Source organism: Schistocerca serialis, chromosome 3 (genome assembly GCF_023864345.2).
Source record: "Schistocerca serialis cubense isolate TAMUIC-IGC-003099 chromosome 3, iqSchSeri2.2, whole genome shotgun sequence".
NCBI classification, from domain to species: Eukaryota; Metazoa; Arthropoda; class Insecta; order Orthoptera; family Acrididae; genus Schistocerca; species Schistocerca serialis.
This window is the reverse complement of record NC_064640.1, coordinates 882166511-882189596: the sequence shown is the minus strand read 5'-3', so window position 1 is coordinate 882189596 and position 23086 is coordinate 882166511. Positions and strand designations below refer to the sequence as shown.

The window sequence follows — 23086 nt, the reverse complement described above, 5'->3', positions numbered from 1 at the left end:
TAACTCAGTATTGTCTCACAAGAAGTACGTGTTCTTAGACAGAATAGCAATAAATTGTTCCTGAACACCGTGCTCCAGCCACAGTGATGTGCAGAAGCACACTGTTGTGCCAAATGATGTTGCAGAGTGCAGTGTTGCCATGTCAAATATGTTTGTGGGGCCTTTTTTGAGTGGGACACCCTGTACTCTCTTGGGCAGTTCAGTGTTCAAGAAACCAATTATCCTGACATGAAGATGACTTCTGCTTGACAGTCAGAACACTCGTTTAAACTGTGAAGCACTAGTTAGTTATAAACAGACAATCAAGCTCAACAAGCCTGTGCTGACCATGAGTGCTCAAAGAAAACAATCACCACTTTCTGTGAAGAACTACAACTAATAGAGGGATGTGCATAGACATTGCTGAATTGGTTTGGGAAGGACAGAGCCATGGATAAAGAATCATCCCTTGTTAACACTACAGAACCAACTGTCCACCTGCCAATAGGTTTTGACCTGATTTAGGAACAGCAGATATGCGTATTAGTCTATCAGTAGTAACTTTCCTTAAAATCTGTAGTGGTTACAAGACATAAGGTGAAACATTTTATCTTTACCAGGTATTAGTCACCATTTAGATAGAATGTTCCCAGCTGAGAAATGGGTAATTAGAAGAGGGATATCATATTGCAGGATATCATCATTATGTTGTCAGAGCCCTTGATCCTTTCCATAATCATTATGAATAAGATAAATGGCATTTGAAATTTCAGGATTGTCTGAAAAGAGCTGAAGATATGTTGACTATTAATACAAAGGCTTACTGGCAAATTGAGTTGATGAAGCTTACTTAGAAAAGATTCCTTCATAACATATTAGGCCTCTATGAACTGAAAGTTATGCTGCTTGGGCTATGTAACACAATAGCTCCCTTCAAATACTTGATAGGCAGCTTGTGCTGACATTTAGACTAGATGATATTCCTATATCACCTGGATGACCCTTTTGTGCTTAAAGACAAAACCATACAGGGTTACCAGGGGTTATTAGATTGGTGAAATTCTAGTATAATTATAGGAAATTGCTGAAAAGATTATTAGTTACACATATCGAATAGTCTGAATATGATGATAGTTACACTACATTCAAGTTACAGTACCTTGCAGTTAGGTTCATCAATAAGTCCCTACCATATTTATTTGTCAGATCTTTTACTAGTGTAATGAATCACCATTTTCTATGCCGCCTGGCAAATGTGAATGATCTATTAGAAAAACTGGCAAGATAGGCACTAAGGCTTCAGGAGTATGCCATCACAGTATTGTCAAAATTAGATACAAATTGAAGGACACCATCATCCTTGAGAGAAATCCCTTGGAACACCACTCCTAGAATTGATCATTCCCAATCACTATTTCTGCGTTAACACACATTGCTGATAATGGAGGGAGCACCCATTATGGCTAAAGACCAAGTAGACCTTATCTAAGGAACATGCCGCAAAGGATAATTTACATTAATAGATGGAGATTTGAAAAAAATAAATAAATGTTCTAATGGGATGGAAATGTTTGCTCATATTGTCAGCCATTTGCTACCATCTGTCTTGAAGTATCTCATGACAGAGCCATTCACCTTTGAATTATCAAGATCCTTGGCAGAACCAGATACAACTATCGCTAACAAAGTCCCTACCAATCTGTTGAATATTTTAAGTGTTAGTGGGAAATGCCAATGATATAAACATGCCTCAATCACACTGTGGCATCTAGGGTCATTTCCACCTGCAGTTGTTCCATTTCACTGAAATGGAATTCACCTTATTGGGAAAACAAGCAAAGTTGATAACTGGGGGTTGATGGATAACATAGTGCACTGTTAGTCTCATCCAGTTTTGTCACCAAGACTATACTGGCAGACAGAGCTCCATAAATCATGAATTTCCTTGTGGATAATGTAATTCTGAAGTTACGAGCACAGTGCCTAATGCTCTCTGAGTATGAAAATGTCTTACAGCCAATACTAGTGTCAGTGGTGGTTTCGTATTGCTGCAACGCCCACAGATGTAGTTCTTATGCACATTGATGATGAAAGTAGAGACTAGGATAAATACTGCCCACATTGATATTTGCATATATACTCCACAATCAATTGTATGGTGCATGGCAGGGGATACCAAGTACCAATACCAGACATTTCCTTTCATGTTCCACTCACAAACAGAGCAAGGGAAGAACAACTCTCTGTAAGCCTCCATATGAGCCCTAATGTGTCTCATCTTCGTTGTCCTTACATGAAAAGTATTTTGGCGGGCAGTGGAATTGATCTGCAGTCAGCCTCAAATGCCGGTTCTCTAAATTTCCACAACAGTTCCTCCCATAAAGAATGTCCACTTCCCTCCAGGGAATCCCATTTGATTTTATTGTATGTTGATAATTTTTTTACTTTGTGGACTGTTTTAACTGTAACCAAATTAAAAAAATTGTGCCATGTGTGTTTTGCCTTTAGTCTTTGCAAGGCATCTTCAGTGGCAGATTTCAAAGCTGTTGATTTACATGTTGTGTTTCTACTCCATTGTTATGCCTGTTCTTCTTATAACTGGCATTTGAAATTTTGTTTTCAGACTTCACAGCACTAGGAACTGAACACTTGTTTTGTGTACAGTTCCTAGTGCTATGAAGTCTGAAAGCAATATTTCAAATAGCAGTTACAAGAAGCAGAACAGCAATAACAAAAGAACAGAAACACAACATGTAAATCAACATCCATGAAAATTACTACTGAAGGTGCCTTGCAAAGAATAAAGGCAAAACATGTATGGCACAAAAATTGTTTGATTAGTTATCAACATACCATAATATTGTCACATAGAAGAAGGTGTAATTAGATGAATGACAAACACCAACTTCACTTAACGAAGGTTTATTCAGCACTTGCATATACAAGACTGCGGAGCGAACTGCCCCCGGCCAGAACACATACAGTATATATACGGCTACAGACCATTTCAGTACAATAATTCTTGACATTTGTGGATACTTCTAGAACGTACGCGAATCGAATATAGAAATTAAAATTGTACAGTCCAGGTGAGTTTTGAACTCCCAATCCTTCATGCAACAGTTTAGTATCATAACCACTACACCATGGTGTTACTCAGCTTCTTCTGCGACATTGCTCCCTCCTTAAGAGAACAGCGTCTCGGTGTTACGTCGTCCTAGTCTGGAAACGAGTCACCAGTCCTGCATACTCTGACACCCGATGACTGATGCTCGCCCTGGCTGTGATCTTCTTAGAACTTCTTTTGCCGCTACCCTCTTAGTCACCTTTCCACTTGTTGCCTGTCGCTGGAGCTTCGAATTTACCCTGGGTGACAGGATCCTTGTAGGTCTTCATTCGAAGAATGTGGACCGTTTCTGTTTTTTGGCGTCTTATGTCAAGGGCAAAATCTTCAACTGCATAAGTAACATCAGACAACTGTCTTACAACCTTATAAGGTCCAAAGTAGCACCTGAGGAGCTTCTCAGAGAGACCAACCTTCCAAACAGGAGTGAAGATCCAGGCGAGGTCACCAGGCTGGTAGACAACTGGGCAGTGGCTCGCGTCATACCTTCAGCGATCGTTTTCTTGAGCCTGCAGTGTATGGAGTCAAGCTAACTGCCGAGCTTCCTCAGCTTTGGTTAACACGTGGCCGATGTAGTCGTTGTCCATGTCATCAGGATGTAACGGAAACACAGTGTCCATCATCGTAGTCACCTCATGCCCATGCACCAGGAAAAATGGCGTAAATCCTGTGGTGTCTTGTTTGGCGGTTTTGTAGGCAAAGTCACGAAAGGTAACACCTCATCCCAGTTGCTCTGCTCAACATTGACGAACATTGATAGCATGTTGGCCAAGGTCTTAGTAAGGTATTCAGTAAGCCCATTAGTTTCTCGATGGTAGGCAGTCCTGTGATGAGTAATGTTGCACCGAAGGTTTACCTCTGTCACAAGATTCGATTGGAAAAACTTTCCCTCAATCCGTAGTTCACGGCCTGGGGGCATCGTGTTTTAATACAGTGTCTTCCACAATAAATTTGGCTACCTCGGACGCTTCGGCTGTTTTCACAGCTTCTGTAATGGCATAGCATGTCAGATAATCAGAGCAAACAATAATCTATCTATTGTCACTAGCAGACGTTGGAAATTGTCCGAGGAGGTCAGTCCCAACACGCTGGAAAGGCGTTTCAGCTGGTGGAATTGGTATGAGTCTGCCAGGTGGTTTCTGAGGAACTGCCTTTCTCCTCTGGCAAGCTCTTACAGTGTGACATATAGTGACAGGCACTCCTAAATAAACTTGACCAGAAAAATCTCTTGCGGATTCTATCATAGGTCTTGTTGTTGTTGTTGTGGTCTTCAGTCCTGAGACTGGTTTGATGCAGCTCTCCATGCTACTCTATCCTGTGCAAGCTTTTTCACCTCCCAGTACCTACTGCAACCTACATCCTTCTGAATCTGCTTAGTGTATTCATCTCTTGGTCTCCCTCTACGATTTTTACCCTCCACGCTGCCCTCCAATACTAAATTGGTGATCCCTTTATGCCTCAGAACATGTCCTACCAACCGATCCCTTCTTCTGGTCAAGTTGTGCCACAAACTTCTCTTCTCCCCAATCCTATTCAATACTTCCTCATTAGTTATGTGATCTACCCATCTAATCTTCAGCATTCTTCTGTAGCACCACATTTCGAAAGCTTCTATTCTCTTCTTGTCCAAACTATTTATCGTCCATGTTTCACTTCCATACATGGCTACACTCCATACAAATACTTTCAGAAAGGACTTCCTGACACTTAAATCAATACTGGATGTTAACAAATTTCTCTTCTTCAGAAACGCTTTCCTTGCCATTGCCAGCCTACATTTTATATCCTCTCTACTTCGACCATCATCAGTTATTTTGCTCCCCAAATAGCAAAACTCCTTTACTACTTTAAGTGCCTCATTTCCTAATCTAATTCCCTCAGCATCACCCGACTTAATTAGACTACATTCCATTATCCTTGTTTTGCTTTTGTTGATGTTCATCTTATATCCTCCTTTCAAGACACTGTCCATTCCATTCAACTGCTCTTCCAAGTCCTTAACTGTCTCTGACAGAATTACAATGTCATCGGCGAACCTCAAAGTTTTTATTTCTTCTCCATGAATTTTAATACCTACTCCGAATTTTTCTTTTGTTTCCTTTACTGCTTGCTCAATATACAGATTGAACAACATCGGGGAGAGGCTACAACCCTGTCTTACTCCCTTCCCAACCACTGCTTCCCTTTCATGTCCCTCGACTCTTATAACTGCCATCTGGTTTCTGTACAAATTGTAAATAGCCTTTCGCTCCCTGTATTTTACCCCTGCCACCTTTAGAATTTGAAAGAGAGTATTCCAGTCAACATTGTCAAAAGCTTTCTCTAAGTCTACAAATGCTAGAAACGTAGGTTTGCCTTTCCTTAATCTTTCTTCTAAGATAAGTCGTAAGGTCAGTATTGCCTCACGTGTTCCGGTGTTTCTACGGAATCCAAACTGATCTTCCCCGAGGTTGGCTTCTACTAGTTTTTCCATTCGTCTGTAAAGAATTCGTGTTAGTATTTTGCAGCTGTGACTTATTAAGCTGATAGTTCGGTAATTTTCACATCTGTCAACACCTGCTTTCTTTGGGATTGGAATTATTATATTCTTCTTGAAGTCTGAGGGTATTTCACCTGTTTCATACATCTTGCTCACCAGATGGTAGAGTTTTGTCAGGACTGGCTCTCCCACGGCCGTCAGTAGTTCCAATGGAATATTGTCTACTCCGGGGGCCTTGTTTCGACTCAGGTCTTTCAGTGCTCTGTCAAACTCTTCACGCAGTATCGTATCTCCCATTTCATCTTCATCTACATCCTCTTCGATTTCCATAATATTGTCCTCAAGTACATCGCCCTTGTATAGACCCTCTATATACTCCTTCCACCTTTCTGCTTTCCCTTCTTTGCTTAGAACTGGGTTTCCATCTGAGCTCCTGATATTCATACAAGTCGTTCTCTTATCTCCAAAGGTCTCTTTAATTTTCCTGTAGGCGGTATCTATCTTACCCCTAGTGAGATAGGCCTCTACATCCTTACATTTGTCCTCTAGCCATCCCTGCTTAGCCATTTTGCACTTCCTGTCGATATCATTTTTGAGACGTTTGTATTCCTTTTTGCCTGTTTCACTTACTGCATTTTTATATTTTCTCCTTTCATCAATTAAATTCAATATTTCTTCTGTTACCCAAGGATTTCTACTAGCCCTCGTCTTTTTACCTACTTGATCCTCTGCTGCCTTCACTACTTCATCCCTCAAAGCTACCCATTCTTCTTCTACTGTATTTATTTCCCCCATTCCTGTCAATTGCTCCCTTATGCTCTCCCTGAATCTCTGTACAACCTCTGGTTCTTTTAGTTTATCCAGGTCCCATCTCCTTAAATTCCCACCTTTTTGCAGTTTCTTCAGTTTTAATCTACAGGTCATAACCAATAGATTGTGGTCAGAGTCCACATCTGCCCCTGGAAATGTCTTACAATTTAAAACCTGGTTCCTAAATCTGTGTCTTACCATTATATAATCTATCTGATACCTTTTAGTATCTCCAGGGTTCTTCCATGTATACAACCTTCTTTCATGATTCTTAAACCAAGTGTTAGTTATGATTATGTTGTGCTCTGTGCAAAATTCTACCAGGCGGCTTCCTCTTTCATTTCTGTCCCCCAATCCATATTCACCTACTATGTTTCCTTCTCTCCCTTTTCCTACACTCGAATTCCAGTCACCCATGACTATTAAATTTTCGTCTCCCTTCACAATCTGAATAATTTCTTTTATTTCATCATACATTTCTTCAATTTCTTCGTCATCTGCAGAGCTAGTTGGCATATAAACTTGTACTACTGTAGTAGGTGTGGGCTTCGTATCTATCTTGGCCACAATAATGCGTTCACTATGCTGTTTGTAGTAGCTTACCCGCATTCCTATTTTCCTATTCATTATTAAACCTACTCCTAGGTCTTAATAAATTCTAAATGTCCGGCCTCAGGTGTGTCACGGAATTTCTGTAGAACATCTAAGGGCGTGTGTTTAGGATCACTGGTAGCCAGCTCTTTCCAAATGGATCAGTTTTTCCTGCAAAGTAATCCATTTTCTACCTTAAATTGTCCTTTCACATCCTCTGACTGATCTAATGCAAGCATAATTTGAGATATCTTGGCGTCCTTCTTCTGCTCAGCAGAGAGATCCTGGAGTACAGCGATACAGTCACTATCTTCATCAAAGCCTTGATGGTCTTGCACAGGGATTCTGGAGAGACAGTCAGCATCTTGGTGTTTTCTTCCACTTTTGTACACTATGGTAATGTCATACTCTTGAAGATGTAGTGCCCACCTGGCGAGTCGCCCTGTTGGATCCGTAAGACGTGTCAGCCAACAAAGTGAATGTTGGTCTGTAACAACTGTGAATGGCCTTCCATAGAGATACTGTCGAAATTTGCCCATGGCCGGGATCACAGCAAGACATTCTCTTTCTGTAGTTGAGTGGTTTCTCTCGGCTTTTGTAAGTGTCCTAGAAGTGTAGGCTATAACATTCTCTTTTCCATCCGAAATTTGCACCAGAGTTGCACCGATCCCATACCCACTAGCATCTGTGTGTAGTTCTGTAGGTGCTCTCTCATCATACAGACCAAGTACAGGATCAGTTGTCAGAGCTTTTCACAGCACATCAATAGAATCTTGTTGAGCACCACCCAAGATAAATTTAGCGTCAGCTTTTAACAACTCTTGGAGTGGCCTGGGTGGCCTGGCTTTTATACAAAAGTCTTTGATAAAACGACGGTAATAAGAACATAATCCGAGGAAGCTTCTCACATCTCTAATACTTTTAGGAATAGGAAATTCTGTTATAGATCTCACCTTTTTTGGGTCTGGCCGCACACCTTCGTTGACACAAGGTGTCAAAGTATTTTCGTTTCTTTTGCTCCAAAGAGACACTTTCTTGGATTAAGTTTCAGTCTGCCTTATTGGGGACACTTAAGAATGGCCCTCAGTCTTTTAATATATTCATCAGATGTGTCTGAGAACACTACAATGTCACATAAATAACAAAGACACATCGTCCACTTCAGGTGAAGTAGAAGATTATCCATCACACGTTCAAAAGTTTCTGGTGCATTACACAAACCAAACGGCATTACCTTAAACTCATACAGGCCCTCGGGGGTGATGAATGCAGTTTTCTCATGATCAGCCTCATCTACTTCGATTTGCCAGTATCCCGAGTACATGTCCATCGTTGAGAAAAACTTAGCCCCCTTCAGACAATCTAGTGTATCATCAATTTATGGCAGAGGGTAAATGTCCTTCTTAGTTATCTTATTAAGCTTCCTGTAATCGACACAAAAGTGCCAACTACCATCCTTCTTCCTGACGAGGACCACTGGTGACGACCATGGGCTCTGCGAAGGCTGAATGTCATTCTTCATCATTTTTTCTACCTCATCATGAATTATTCAACATTCCATTGCTGACATACGGTATGCTCTTTGGCTAATTGGTTGATGGTCTCCAGTGCTAATCCAGTGGTTCACCGTCAATTTATCTAATTTGCTCTTCGCCTGTGGACTGAAGCATTCAGAGAACTCTTGAAGAATGGCAAGTATCTTCTTTTGTTGTTCTTTAGTGAGATCTGGTGACAGTCGAGCTAGAAGATCTTGTCTCATAGTGGTAGTGCTAATTTCACCCACAGACTGAGCATGGGAGGTTTCTATGACACTCAGCTGTTCTTCAATTAACGGCTCAGCGTTCGCTACGCACATGCATCTTGGAAGGATCTGTGGTTCTCAGCGACAGTTAACTATCCACAACTCACTGAATCCGTTCTTAAACGAGACGACAGAAGCTGGGATGACCAAGTTATTCTTCAGTGGTGTGCTTCTCTTACATTCCACTAGAAGATCCATGGGTTGATTCATGGCATGACACGTGACAGTTATCTTTCTAGCGCTGACTGCAGGAATGATCAATTCATCCAGCACACATAATCTCCACACACTCAGATGCGCATCTTCCTGTCCACAGTATCTCATCTCACCTAGCATAATATTTGAGTGACCACAATCTATAATTTCCTGAGAAGCTTTCAAAAAGTCACATCCAAGAATCATGTCATGACTACACTCTTGTAAGACAATGAATTCTAAGGGCTGTGCATGACCACTTATACCCACACAAATGGTACCTCTTCCTATAGGTTTTACATATTTCCCATTAGCCACCTTCAGCAGAGATCTTTTGTTGTTGATGAGTACAGTTTTCTGCAACTGGCGACGGTACTTCTCCGAAATGACTGAATATGATGCTCCAGAGTCCACAAGAGCTTGGGCTGGTCGGCCATCCATGAAGATATTAATATAGTTTCCTATCATTTTTGTAGTGATCAATGGCGGGGGATTTTTCTCTTCAGCAGCCTCACCTCCAAGGAAGGTCACACCCTTTAGTTTTCCAAGTTTCGTTGGCTAGGTGATAGGCTGGAGCTGCTAAACGGCAATGGAGGCCTTGATCGGCGTGTTGGGGAGCATCCTTCTTGTTCATCTTCGTCGTCCCAGAGTTGGCGTCAGCTAAGATCAGTCTGCTGTCTTCTGGTGTGGGCATCATCAAATATCCTCCACCTTTCTCGACAATAGCACACCACCTGTCCCGGTCGTCCACAGTGGAAACATACTGGTTGTTTATCCTGGGTCCTCCAGACGTCAGTCTTCCTTGGTGCCCAAACAGGTTCCTCGTGCGGCATTGTAGGAACATAACTCCGCCTGGGTCTCGACTTTTTCACTGTTTTAAAGGGAAATGATGGCCGAGAGATTGGGTTCAATGTCTGTTCCACTTCCTCCCTTATGACCTCTTGAAGCGTCTCGGTTTTTTGCCCACTGTGCAATCCAAGAGCCTTCTGAACTTCCTGTCTCATTATCTGACGAAAAACACTTGTGAAATCAGTTGCTTCCTCCATCACAGACATCGTTATGATGATTGGAAGCGTTTCAAATTTCTTGCGTGTAATTCTTTTTTGATGAATTATCTCGATTTACTGGCACAATTTTTTGAAGTCGCCTGCTGTCAAAACCTTCCTCAGGAGTAGTGCTTGTTACATGTCCTCAGCAACACCCTTCATGAGATGTGCACTCATATCTTCCTCCTTCATTCTAGGATCCACTATTTTACACAGCTCCAAGACGTTATGAATGTAAGATGCTGTAGTTTCTCCTGGACAGTGTGCCCTGCACTTTAATTTATCTTCAGCCTTGCAATTCTGTTGTTGTGTGTTGCCAAAATACTTGCACAGTTCCACCTGGAATACTTCCCAGCTTGTGAACTTCTCCTCGTTGTTCTCATACCATTGCTTGGCAGTGCCCTCCAAGTAAAAGAATACATTAGCCAAACACACGGTGTCATCCCATTTGTTAAATTTGGCTATGTGCTCATATACCTTTCAGCCACTTGTTGGGATCTTGGCCATCGTCACCAGAGAACCCGGAAGGATATCTCATGTGGTGGCACACATTTGCTGTCATTGTAACGTCCTCTTCTTCTTCTGCCTCCAGTAGATTGCAATCTGTTGAATATGGGTTGAACTTGGGTTTCTCGCCATGTAAACGGCAGCTCTGTTGTTGCCTGATGGGGGCCACTGTGTTGTAGATAATGTGCGCTATCACGAGTTCCAATACCCAGCGTCTCCACCAGAATAATGTCACCTAGAAGAAAGTGCAATTAGATGAATGACAAACACCAACTTCACTTACGAAGGTTTATTCAGCACTTGCACATACAAGAGCGCAGTGCGAACTGCCTCCAGCCAGAACACGTTAAGTATATATACAGCTACAGAATGTTCCAATACAATGATTCTTGACATTTGTGGATACTTCTAGAATGTACTCAAACCGAATATCGAAATTAAAATTGTACAGTCCAGGTCAGTTTAGAACTCGCGACCCTCTATACAACATACATAACCGCTACACCATGGTGTTACTCAGCTTATCTACATCTACATCTATACTCCGCGAGCCACCTTACGGTGTGTGGCGGAGGGTACTTATTGTACCACTATCTGATCCCCCCTTCCCTGTTCCATTCACGAATTGTGCGTGGGAAGAACGACTGCTTGTAAGTCTCCGTATTTGCTCTAATTTCTCGGATCTTTTCGTTGTGATCATTACGTGAGATATATGTGGGCGGTAGTAATATGTTGCCCATCTCTTCCCGGAATGTGCTCTCTCGTAATTTCGATAATAAACCTCTCCGTATTGCGTAACGCCTTTCTTGAAGTGTCCGCCACTGGAGCTTGTTCAGCATCTCCGTAACACTCTCGCGCTGACTAAATGGGGATGACAGGACTACAAAAGTTGAAGATTCCCATCTGAGTTAATGAAGCGTTTCTGTAACACTTAGGTGCTAATCAAAACTACTGGTAACAAATCTAGCAGCATGCCTCTGAATTATTTCAATGTCTTCCTTTAATCCAACCTGTTGGGGATTCCAAACTCTCAAGCTGTACTGAAGAATGGATTACAGTAGGGTTCACAAGCCGTCACTGTTATATGCGAGCTGCACTTTCGAAAATTCTGCCAATAAAACTAAGTCAAGCATTCATCTTCCCAACTACCAACCTGTCACACTCATTCATCCATACATACATTACAGTTAAGTAAGACCTAAAGTTTCACAACATTATTTTTGCTCCGTGGTCAAGTGGTCAAAATCATAATTCATAGCCTATTCATGATTCAGCTTGTTGATACTCAGAACAGTTACATCAAATAGCTTACCACAATTTAAGTATGAGTACCAAGGTGGACAGCCCTCATGCACACTTTAAATACACAGAAAATAAGGATCAGGAATACAACACTGACTAGTAAACTAGCCCAGGAAACCTTTCTGTGGTCATTAATGCCAGTCCTGACTGTCGCAGACTATCAGCAAAAACTGGTGAAGTACTGTTGTGGCCAATATGTAATCCTGTGCCACTTGTCAGACATCCTGTACAAAGTCAAGTATTAAAATCCTACTTAAAGAAGACAAAAAGCGTTGAGACATCATCAGTTTGTTCCATGAAGTGCTATTATCTGGGTGACAATGTCACCTCACTGTAGTCGCTGCAGCAAGGACAAACAATACTCAGGATGGAATTGCAGCTATGTTTCTAAAAGTTTAGAACAGCAAATCTCAGTCAGTTGCGTACATTGTAGGACATGGCTAAACCTTCTGAATATTTAACAGATGGTTATAAAGTGTCCTCAATCTATGAACAACAGCAGAACAAGCTTTTTCATCTCAGTCCATCCAGTAAATGAAAGCTTGATGTCATTCGAGCATGTTGGTGATCCCAGACATTTTCTTCGATCCTGCAGCAGCTACTGTTCTATATTTGTAAATATGTAGTAGATTGTTGTGCACAGAAGATGTAAATAGATTGCAACACTACCTCTTTTTTACATACTCAATGATTTTGTCATTTGCTTTGCTCTTTCCTCAAGTTATTCCAAATTTTGTGATTGTCAACATTCTGCTTGCCTTTTCACTTTCCATACATTATTAATTTATAATAAATAAACAAACAGGCACATCTTCAGGAATCAATTTTCAGATGGATCTCTAAAATCAGTCTGATTATAGCTACATTTGCTATCTCCCTAAATTCCATTTGGCTTGCATGTAGGTATCAAGTTATTACATCATCTTCATACCCTTCCAGCAAACTGGGTATGGTGCTTATGTAATAACTTGCCTCCATTTTGCTTTGTCTCGATATACTTCTTGTATTGATATTGTTTCCCAGTTTTCTCTTCTAGTCTTCAGATCTTCCTGATTCTGATCCAGCTCTCTTTTTCCAGGTCATAGTATTGGTCTTATCCTCTGCACATTTCTAATAAAGTATTGTTTTGGCTGGCAGCTATCCTTCATCCTCTACACATATCGAAAACCACTTGAACTGTGTAGCACTCAGTCTCCCTGCCATTGACAGATCCTCTTCAGTATCTGCTCTGTTGTCTTCTTTCCTAATTTTATCTCTTGTTGTCTTCTGCAAGGGTGGTCACAGAAACTTCATTTGCATGCATGTAACTTGCTCAAATCTGCCTTATTAATTACACAGCACTCCAAGCTGTCTGTCATAATTGGCAGGAGATATGTTTTAAGCTTGGTCTGTTTGGCTCTCACAGAATGTCCCTTGTCCCACACAAGGTTCCACACATCACGAAAAATTTTAGGTCCCTTTCTTGCTCTGTTCTGTACCTCTGGTTAGGAAGTTCCATTCCCTTATATTGGACTTCCTAAGTAACTGAAAGTGTCCACATATTCAGTTTCCTCTCCCACTAGCATCGGATGGCACTGGGCATATGTCCTGCTCACAATCATTGCTACAGTTTTTCTCTTGCTTGCTGTCAGCTGGTACTCTTTAAACTTGGAGTTCCATTCATCTAATCTTCCCTGCAGCTCTAGTTATTTTTCTCTCCATATAACTACATGATAATCAAATAACCATTTCCTTTATAATCACTTCTGTAAGTGCAATGAAAACTAATGGGGAACATGCATTACCCTGTTACAAACCCCTCTCTCTGTCCTGAACCAGTCTGATCTGCCATTACCCACTTGTACACCACTTTAGCAGTCTTCATATAGCATTTGTATCCCCCTTCTTAGGGAATTTGTAACCATTAGTTTTTCTAAACAGTTCCAGATCGTAAACCTTGGCACACTGTCATATGCTTTTTTCCAAAACCAGGAACATGATTGAGATCTGTACCCTTTTCCCAATACGTTTCCATTAACTGTTATTGCTGTGGCCCTTAATACACTAAGCTGCAAATGCAAAAGTTGTATTCTTTTTTTAACCAATTAAATATTATAAAGTTTGTAAATGAAACAGCAACAAGCCATAAGTATGGCTTAAAATGGTTTATTTGAATCAAACCATTTCTTACAACTCCATCTTCAGACAGTTGTTACATGTTTCATTATTTTCTTGCTGGGGCCGCCATTCAAATTTGTTATTGGTTTGCTGCACTAGGACACACAAACAGTGATTTGTTTTCTGTTTGCTAAAATTTACTAGAGATTTAGTTGTGTTGATCTCTATCAAAACATTTATGAAAAGGTTTTAAAGTTATTAAAATGTAAAATGTGCTGTATGATTCTGTGTGACAAAATTGGCTAGTGTTTTGTTATGAATTTTAAAATCAACACACATGTGGATGTGCACTATGTGAGTGCTGTTAAATTCACTGGAAAACACTTGAAACCACACCATTCCCTGTTTAATGGCAGCACACATGATTAACATTTACAAAGCTTCACATGAGTAACAGAAACAATATTTTCAAATTCATTACAGTGGTAAAGATGTTAGTTTACTGATGCTATAAGAATGTGTGGGTTTAGTAAAATATGTCTTTGCTAGTACAATGAAATTAATTACAAAACCAAAAAGAGAAATAAAATTATTTACAATAATTTCTAATATGCTGAATGGCTAGAATTACACATACGAAGGTTTGTATATAAACAATACCAAAACCTGCGTACAGTGAATAAGAACAATAAGGTAAATTTTCAATTATAGTGATGGAGCTAAGTTTGAACATAATGGCTATCATTCACATGGAGATTTTAAAATAAAGATGTAAGTAGTTTATATTGCATTGATACTAAATTAAACTCAGTCTGAACAAGCCTCAGAAGGCCCAGTGGTACCGACCGACCACCGTGTCATCCTCAGCTGATAGGCATCACTGGATAAGGAGGGGCATCTTGTCAGCACATTGCCCTCCCAGTGATTTTCAGTTTTCGTGACCAGAGCCACTACTTCTCGAAACAACTGTCTTCAGATGGATTTGTAAGAAATCTGAAAGGAGCCATGGTTTGATTCAAATAAACCTTTTTAAACCATACTTGTGGCAGATTGCTCTTTTAGTTATAGACCTTGTAGTATTATTGCCACAGTTCTCAAAATGTAAAGTTTCGACAAAATAGTGCAATTAAATGTTGTTGAGAACACTATACAAATGATATTGGTACAGTTTAGTCTTGGTTTTCAAATGGAAAGGTCTGAACGTACTTCCGTACATGGTTAGTACTTTCAGGAAATATCTCTAATGCTAAGAGAGGCTTTACACATCATACTAACATGTTAAGATTGTTCAGTATATTGGAGGATTTAATGTAGCTTTATAGATGCCCTCATCCACATTGACTTCCTCTGTCACTAAATAAGTAGAATAATCCTATAGTGCAGAAACAAGTGGATGAAAACCAGTTTGTGTTGTATCACAAGGTAGAGGTATCCTTGGGCTTGTTTGCTACTGTAGTTGACATTTTACAAGGCCACAATAAATTTATGAACCTGTGCCCTCCCCCTAATTACAGTAAGGAAAGTTCTGGCAGAAATTTAGCAAAGTTCTCATTCTCTCTTGTGTGTGCTTCTTAATGTCTAAAAGCTTCTGTTTTTGTTCTTGCTGTGTGTGATAGAGATGATGATGGCATATTATGACATATGGTGGAAAGAAGTACTAAAAAATTGCAAGTGATACAGTTTGCTGTATCAATAGCATTGTGTTAAAATGTTCTAGTCAAGTTGCAAAACAAGAAGTGTGTGTTTCGAAGAGGGTAGTGCTCATGCATTGTAGTCTGAAAATTTTCAGTTTTTATGAAGATAAAGGTAACTATTTTTCATTATTGTGAAAGTGGTGTTGAAATATATGGTGTTATTTGGGAAATGGTCATGGAAATATGCCTGCCTCGGGTAGATCTTTGTGAAGTCAGTTATCAACAATAAGTTATTTTGTAATGACAACACAGCACACATTGATGAAATACGTGTGGTGACTACTTAACAGTTCTCACTTCCAAGTTCTTGTGATCTGTAACTTTGGCTTGTTTACACATGTGTGTACTTCACTGGAAGGACAATTATGGATGAATAGCTTATGCAGACATGGGGCATTCAGTGTCCTCTGATGCCACAAGACACTCTAAAGCCAGTCATTGGACCATATGTTTGGAGGCTGAAGAGACACAATAATAAGCTTAATTAAATGTGTATTGCAAAAGTTTACCTTACCCTCTGTGTAACATTTCACCATTTTAAACAGGAAGCAGTGTCTTCAGCACTACAGCAAGGAAAGTTTGAACATTTCAGCTAGGATCCAGGCAGACACTGTCTTGCTGGAATATAATACTAGGAAGATGCTTGAAGGAAGATATTATTTAGCCTGTTATTACCAGCTACAGTACCCACCAATGTTAGTTGTTGAAATTGTGGATGACAACCTATATCTATGCCGTCAGTGCATATAATATATTTATAACTGCATACTGGAATCCAGCATTGAATCACGAGTTTTATAAGTAAGACTAAATTTCAGTTGAGGACATCTCTACAGAGATGGTGAGACATGCAACCAGGTAACATTATAGGAAACATTGTTTCAACATATGTTGAGAAGCATTTTATCACACAAATGGCTATGATGATGATGATGATGATGATGATGATGATGATGATCACTTGTGAGTGTGATAGTGATTTGAGTAGCTACAATTGTATGTTTTGGAATATGACAAGCATAAGAAATAAATACTCCTCTTTCAGCATACTGCCACCACTAAAATCAGATAATACAATACTCATCTCTGTTTTGTACCATGTTTGTAACTCTACTTCACTACATAACTAATACAGCCTCTTTCCTAAATGTCAGATCTCAGATCCCACATACTTGGATATAAGCACTTGACTGCTTGCCTTAATGTCATTTGGCAGTAATTACCAATTAACTGAGTACATTAGTTCTCAGAAGATTCTTAATAAGTATCTCAGTAACATTCCACCACGCCCTTGAATGTAGACATCATCATATGGAATCTCATATTGAAATTCACTGTGAAGCAATTATTTTGTAGTGGCAATGTGATTGAATTTGCTTGAAATTTTGCCCCTGCCTCCAACACCAGTCCCTCATAAAGCACAGTACCTTCAATCACCCATCAATAGATAGCCCAATATGAAATGGGTTTAGCCTACAAAATAATTTGCACTTTAATGCCATGCCAGTAGCCTGCACCATTAACATCCACTATGTGCCAGTGGAGTCCAGCACACTTCATATTACACATGATGATTAATCGTTATTACTGCAGAATTATTTGACTGAGCCTTAATTTCATGCCCGTATTCTTTTCACTAATAAAGCCTACTTCACTGCTGGTTGAGTTCTTGGTTGCCAAAATAGCCACATATGGAGTGAAACAAGCCTCAGATCCACAGTTTTGAGAAACAATTGGCAAATGGTTGTAATGAACATGTGGGTATACATAGTGTATGAATATTAACTGGCTCGTTACATTCATCAACATTTTTTAACTGAAAGCATGAACATTGAATACCCAGATCATGCAGTACAGTACTAGTTCAAGGCGACTTTAACCTACTGATATAGAGTGAGATGTCAATGGACTAGTTGTGAGGGGAGGGGGTGGGGGGGGGGGGTGGCGTTGGCGTGCACACAGAGGGTCATGTGAAATACTTTTGAACACCTTTTCTGAAAACTCTTGAGCAGCTAGCTCAGCAGTGCACATGCAATGGAAATATCTTAGACCTTGTAGCTACAAATAGGCTGCACCTTATCAATAATGTCTGTATAGAAATGGGGATTACCGATCATCATGGTGAGTGTAATTATGAAAGTTAATAAATCAGTCAAGAAGGCTAGGAGAATGTTTCTGCTAGATAGAGCAGATAAGCAGTCATTAACATTTTACTTAGACAGAAAACTGGCATCACTTAGTTCCAGTGAGATGAATGTAGAGGAATTATAGGCAAAGTTTAAGCAGATAGTAAATTGTGGTCTGGAGAGTTATGTGCCTAGTAACTGGATAAAGGATGAAAAAGATCGACCATGGTTTAATAATGAAATTCAGATGATGTTGACAAAGCAGAGGCTGTTGTACTCTCAGTTCAAAAGAGAACGTATAAATGACGACAAGCAAAGGTTAGTAGAGATCCGTGCACCTATGAAAAGAGAGATGCATGAAGCATACAGCTACTACCACCTTTGCACTGTAGCAAAAGATCAGGGACAGCCAGATAAAACTCTGGTCCTATGTAAAATCACTAAGCGTGTCGAAGGCCTCCATTCAGTCCTTTTTGATCAGTCTGGTGTGGCAGTTGAAGGTAGCGAAATGAAAACTGAAGTTTTAAATTTCACATTCAAGAAATCACTCACACAGGAAAATCTTGCAAACATACCGTAATTTGACCATTGGATGGACTCCCGTAAGGATGACACAGTAATAAGCATCCCTGGCATACAGAAACTACTGAAAGATTTGAAAGCAAATAATTCACCAGATCCAGATGGAATCCCAGTTCGGCTTTACAAAGAGTACTTTACGGCGTTGTCCCCTTACCTAGCCTGCATTTATCTTGAATGTCCCGCCCAGTGAAAAGTTACAAGTGGCTGGAAAAAAGTGCAGGTGACTCCAGTATGTAAGAAAGGAAAAAGAACGAACCCGCAAAATTACAGACCGATATCCCTAACTTCGGTTTGCTGCAGAATCCGTAAACATATTCTCAGTTTGAATAAAATAAACTCAGAAGCTTATGTTTATGAGTCAGCATGGTTCTAGAAAGCACTGCTCGTGCAAAATTCAACTTGCCCTTTTCTCACATGATATACTGCAAACTATGGATGAAGGGCAACAGACAGATTCCATATTTCTAGATTTTCGGAAAGCATTTTACACAGTGCCCCATTGAAGGCTGTTAAAGAAGGTATGAGGATATGGAATAGGTTCCCAGGTACACGGGTGGCTTGAAGACTTCTTAAGTACAGGAACCCTGTTTATTGTCCTCAATGGCAAGTATTCATCAGAGACAAGGGTATCATGAGGAGTGCCCCAGGGAAGTGTGATAGGACAGCTGTTGTTCTCTATGTACATAAATGATTTGGCGGACCGGGTTGGCAGCAATTTGCAGCTGTTTGCTGATGATGCTGTGGTGTATAGTAAGGTGTCAAAGTTGAGTGACCGTAGGAAGATACAAGACGAATGGCAGCTAGCTCCAAATGTGGAAAAATGTAAGTTAATGCGGATGAGTAGGAAGAACAAATCTGTAATTTTTGGATACAGTATTACTAGTGTCCTGCTTAACACAGTCAAGTCGTTTAAATACTTGGGTGTAATGTTGCATAGCGATATGAAATGGAAAAAGCATGTGAGAACTGTGGTAGGGAAGACGAATTGTTGACTATGGTTTATTGGGAGAATTTTAGGAAAGAGTGCTGTAGTGGATACTGCATATAGGACACTGGTGCAACGTATTCTTGTGTACTGCTTAAGTGTTTGGGATCCGTACAAGGTCAGATAGGGGGAAGACATTCAAGCAATTCAGAGGCAGGCTGCTAGATTTGTTACCAGTAGGCTCGAACTACACACGTGTTACGGAGATGCTTCGGGAAATCAAATGGGAATCCCTGGATGGAAGGTGACATTATTTATGAGAAACACTATTACAAAAGTTTAGAGAACAGGCTGACTGCCACACGATTCTACTGCCACCAACATACATTGAGCATAAGGACCACGAAGATAAGATATGAGAAATTAGGGCTCATGTGGAAGCATATAGGCAATTGTTTTTCCCTTGCTGTATCTGCGAGTGGAACAGGAAAGGAAATGGCTAGTAGTGGTACAAGGCACCCTCCACCATGCACTGTATGGTGGCTTGTGGAGTATCAACGTAAATGTAGATGTAGATGCTGCTGAAAGGGACAAGTTTCCAAAACATAGGCAGGTTGAACAGAATTGAGCTCCCATCTTACTTCATTCAATGATGGGTTTCTTTTCGATATGTTAATTGACCATATATTAGATAATAAAAACAATATTTTATTTTTCTTACAGTGACTTTCAACGGAAACGCATTTTCAATTTCAGCTACATGTATTCTTCGTGCCTTTATTAAAGGGGGGGGGGGGGGGAGAAAGAGGAATGGTTCCAATAGTGTATTGTACTAGGGCATGATGAAAAGTAATGCCTCCTTTTGTCCTTTTGGTGCATGGAAATTGGATGGGGCCAAGTTGGGACTGGATGGAGGATGATCAATGACAGTGGACCAAAGGTGTCAGATTGTTGCAGATGTCACAGCACTCGGGTGGTCTGACATTGTTGTGCTGAAGGAGAGGGTGTTTCATGTGTCATAAAGTTCAAAACTCAATTACTACATGCTATTTCTCAAGCACCAACATAGTTACATTACACACTGCCATGTTACATGCTACAATTCAGAGTCCTCTAGTGACAGAGGGCTGCAAATGTGTAGAAACAAAGAATAAAGATGTAGAATGTTCATAACATTCATTTCATTTAAAAAGCTCTAAGTGTTTTCACATAAAAAATTCTGAGTCTCTCTCTCTCTCTCTCTCTCTCTCTCTCTCTCTCTCTCTCTCTCTCTCTCTCTCTCTCTCACATTCACTATGTGGCATATAGAACCTGTATCATCATATAGTGCACATTATAGGTAATGCAAAGCACCTTAATTAAGAAATAACAATGCAGGCCTCATTATACAGTGTTAATTTTAGAGTAATGATGTTTTCAATGAAGTGCAACTTACTGCAAATGAATTGAATTGTGTAGCAGACTAAAACTGTTTATTTCAATGTATATATTCATTATGCCATGAGTTTCTTACACTGTTGTATAATTCATTTAAATAAATTCAGCTGTCTGAATCATGACCCAGAGCAGAATGAGATAACCATTGACATTTTACCCTTATTTCTGAATTGCCTAACACATTATGCTTAAAGGCCTGTCTTGGTCACATATGTTATACAACTCTCGTTACTGGTTTTGACTTACTGCCATCAGCAGATCATTAAAAGTATTCAGATAAAAATCTCATTCATCGAATAAACTGTACACAAGGGTACACCTGTATCCATTATTATTCAACGACGGTATTTTAATGTGAATACTTTTAATGATCTGATAATGGCAGTAAGCCGAAATAAGTAATATGAGTTGTATAGCATATGCGAAGGAAGACGGACATTTATAAATAAAGTACCAAATGTGATTGTGGACTTGTTTACACACTTCATGTCTTCAGTGGATTACCTGACACATGTTGCGTCCATATCCCTTTTTAGGAGATGTTGACAGTATAATTTTATCTACCTTCTTGTCAATGTTGCTTCTCTCTTCACTGCCCTTTGGCAGCTCTATTTTGCATTGCAATTTATTAGAAATTAATATTTTCTTCTTCGATTTAATGTATGTTTCAGACCTCTTCGAGAAGATGAAACACTTGCTGTGCCACATTCTCATAGTGCCTCCAATGTATCCACTAAAAAAGATTCCAATGATCTCAGTAAAAAGAAGTCTGTTAAAACTGAAGAAGCTAAAACTGTAAAAAAGTCAAAGAAGGGCTCTAAATCTGGAGTTAAGAAGAAAAAATCTGGACGACGTCATCCCAAAGAGGCAGTGGAAGATCAGTCGACAACTGCCGACATGCTGACTCTGGATGAACACTTGGATAAGCCTCTGGTAAAAGAAAAATATTATAAATTGCTTTCCACTTAATCTTTGCCAGCACAAAATTAACATCAGTAGTTTCAGAAATATGTTTGGAAATAACAGTACCACAAAACATTACCAGTAAGTCTATTGTTTTACTGCCCATGTCAGATGCGTAAAGAGTGTGGGGAAAAGCTGACTTGCTATGGAGACTGACAGAGGCCAACGAAGCATTTTTTTATTATTACTTTTTGGTAGATAATAACTTAATCACATTTTTTTGTGTACTGAATCTGTCCACGATCTCCATTTTTTCTACTTTTGACAGTTCTGTTATGATGTGGTTTTTGCTATAAACGAAGGATTAACAAAACAGATGTATATGAAATAAACATTAGTTTGATTTTTCAGTATGAAAAAAGGCTTTATTGAAATGCAAAAATTATTGCATAATTATTATGTATCTGAAGGCTTATATTTCCTTTCTCTTCTTGTAAAACATCTAATATGATTTTTATCAAATTAATTATCAGTTGTTAGTCTGAGTGAAGAGGGACACTGTTGTCTCCCATCATATTGTTATTCTAATGGCTCTGACACCATCTTTCCATCACTTTTGTGTCTTTATGAAAGCACTGGTATTGTTCCTCACTATCAACACCCAAATTTTCAGGGAAAAAATTAAGGTGACTGTCTATAGTTCAAATTTTCAATAGCACGGCATCAAGTACAGTCAGTCACTCACTTTCTGAAGTAAATGGTGTTCATACATACCGCAGTGCTTTCAGTCGGGAGTGTAGATTGATGAAAAATGTATGTAGATTATTAACTTAATACTGGCTCTTGAAATTTTGTGATTGGGCTTTCATGGGATAATTGGCATGTGTCTTCAGGTGTCTGCCATTTCAGTTTTTTCAAAATTTCTGTGACACTCACCTGTGTGTCAGACTAGCCTGTGACCATTTGTGCTGCCCTTCTTTGTCTATGTTGTGTGCCCCCAGTTAGTCTTGTTTGGTATGAGGTCACTAGAGCAATATTCTAAGACGGAATACACGGCTGATTTGTAAGCAGTCACCTTTGTACATTGACAGCAGTTTCACAGTATCCTGAAGTGTGCCACCTACCTTAACGACGAGTGAACCTGTGCGAGTCATTTCATCTCTCTACAAATTGTTGCCCAGAGGTATTTTTATGAATTCACTGATTCCAATTGTGACTCATTGATGTTGAAGCCATAAGACAAAACTTTTCTGCACTTTGTTAAAGATTCAGTTTTTCTACATTGTAAAGAGCACAGTTTTTTATCTCTGAACATTTAAAACAAGTTGTAAGTCTTTGCACAACTTTGAAATCTTATGAAGCTCTGATTAAGTATTTGTGCCACTCTTTCTTCAGATAGTATTTCATTATTGATAATTATAAAAACTGGGAAAAAGGCTAAGGTTTTTTATTAATATTGTCTGCCAAATGGGTAATATAGATCATGAA

At 39.7% G+C, this 23086-nt stretch overlaps 1 protein-coding gene across 1 annotated transcript in view; it reads left to right on the top strand.

The window, feature by feature from the left end:
• Window positions 1-23086, top strand: part of LOC126471106 (AP-3 complex subunit delta-1) — a 258217-nt gene that overhangs the window by 214043 nt on the left and 21088 nt on the right. Inside the window, exon 21 of the mRNA XM_050099184.1 lies at window positions 21367-21628. Coding sequence (XP_049955141.1) covers window positions 21367-21628 — 262 coding nt within the window. The remainder of the gene's footprint in view (window positions 1-21366; window positions 21629-23086) is intronic.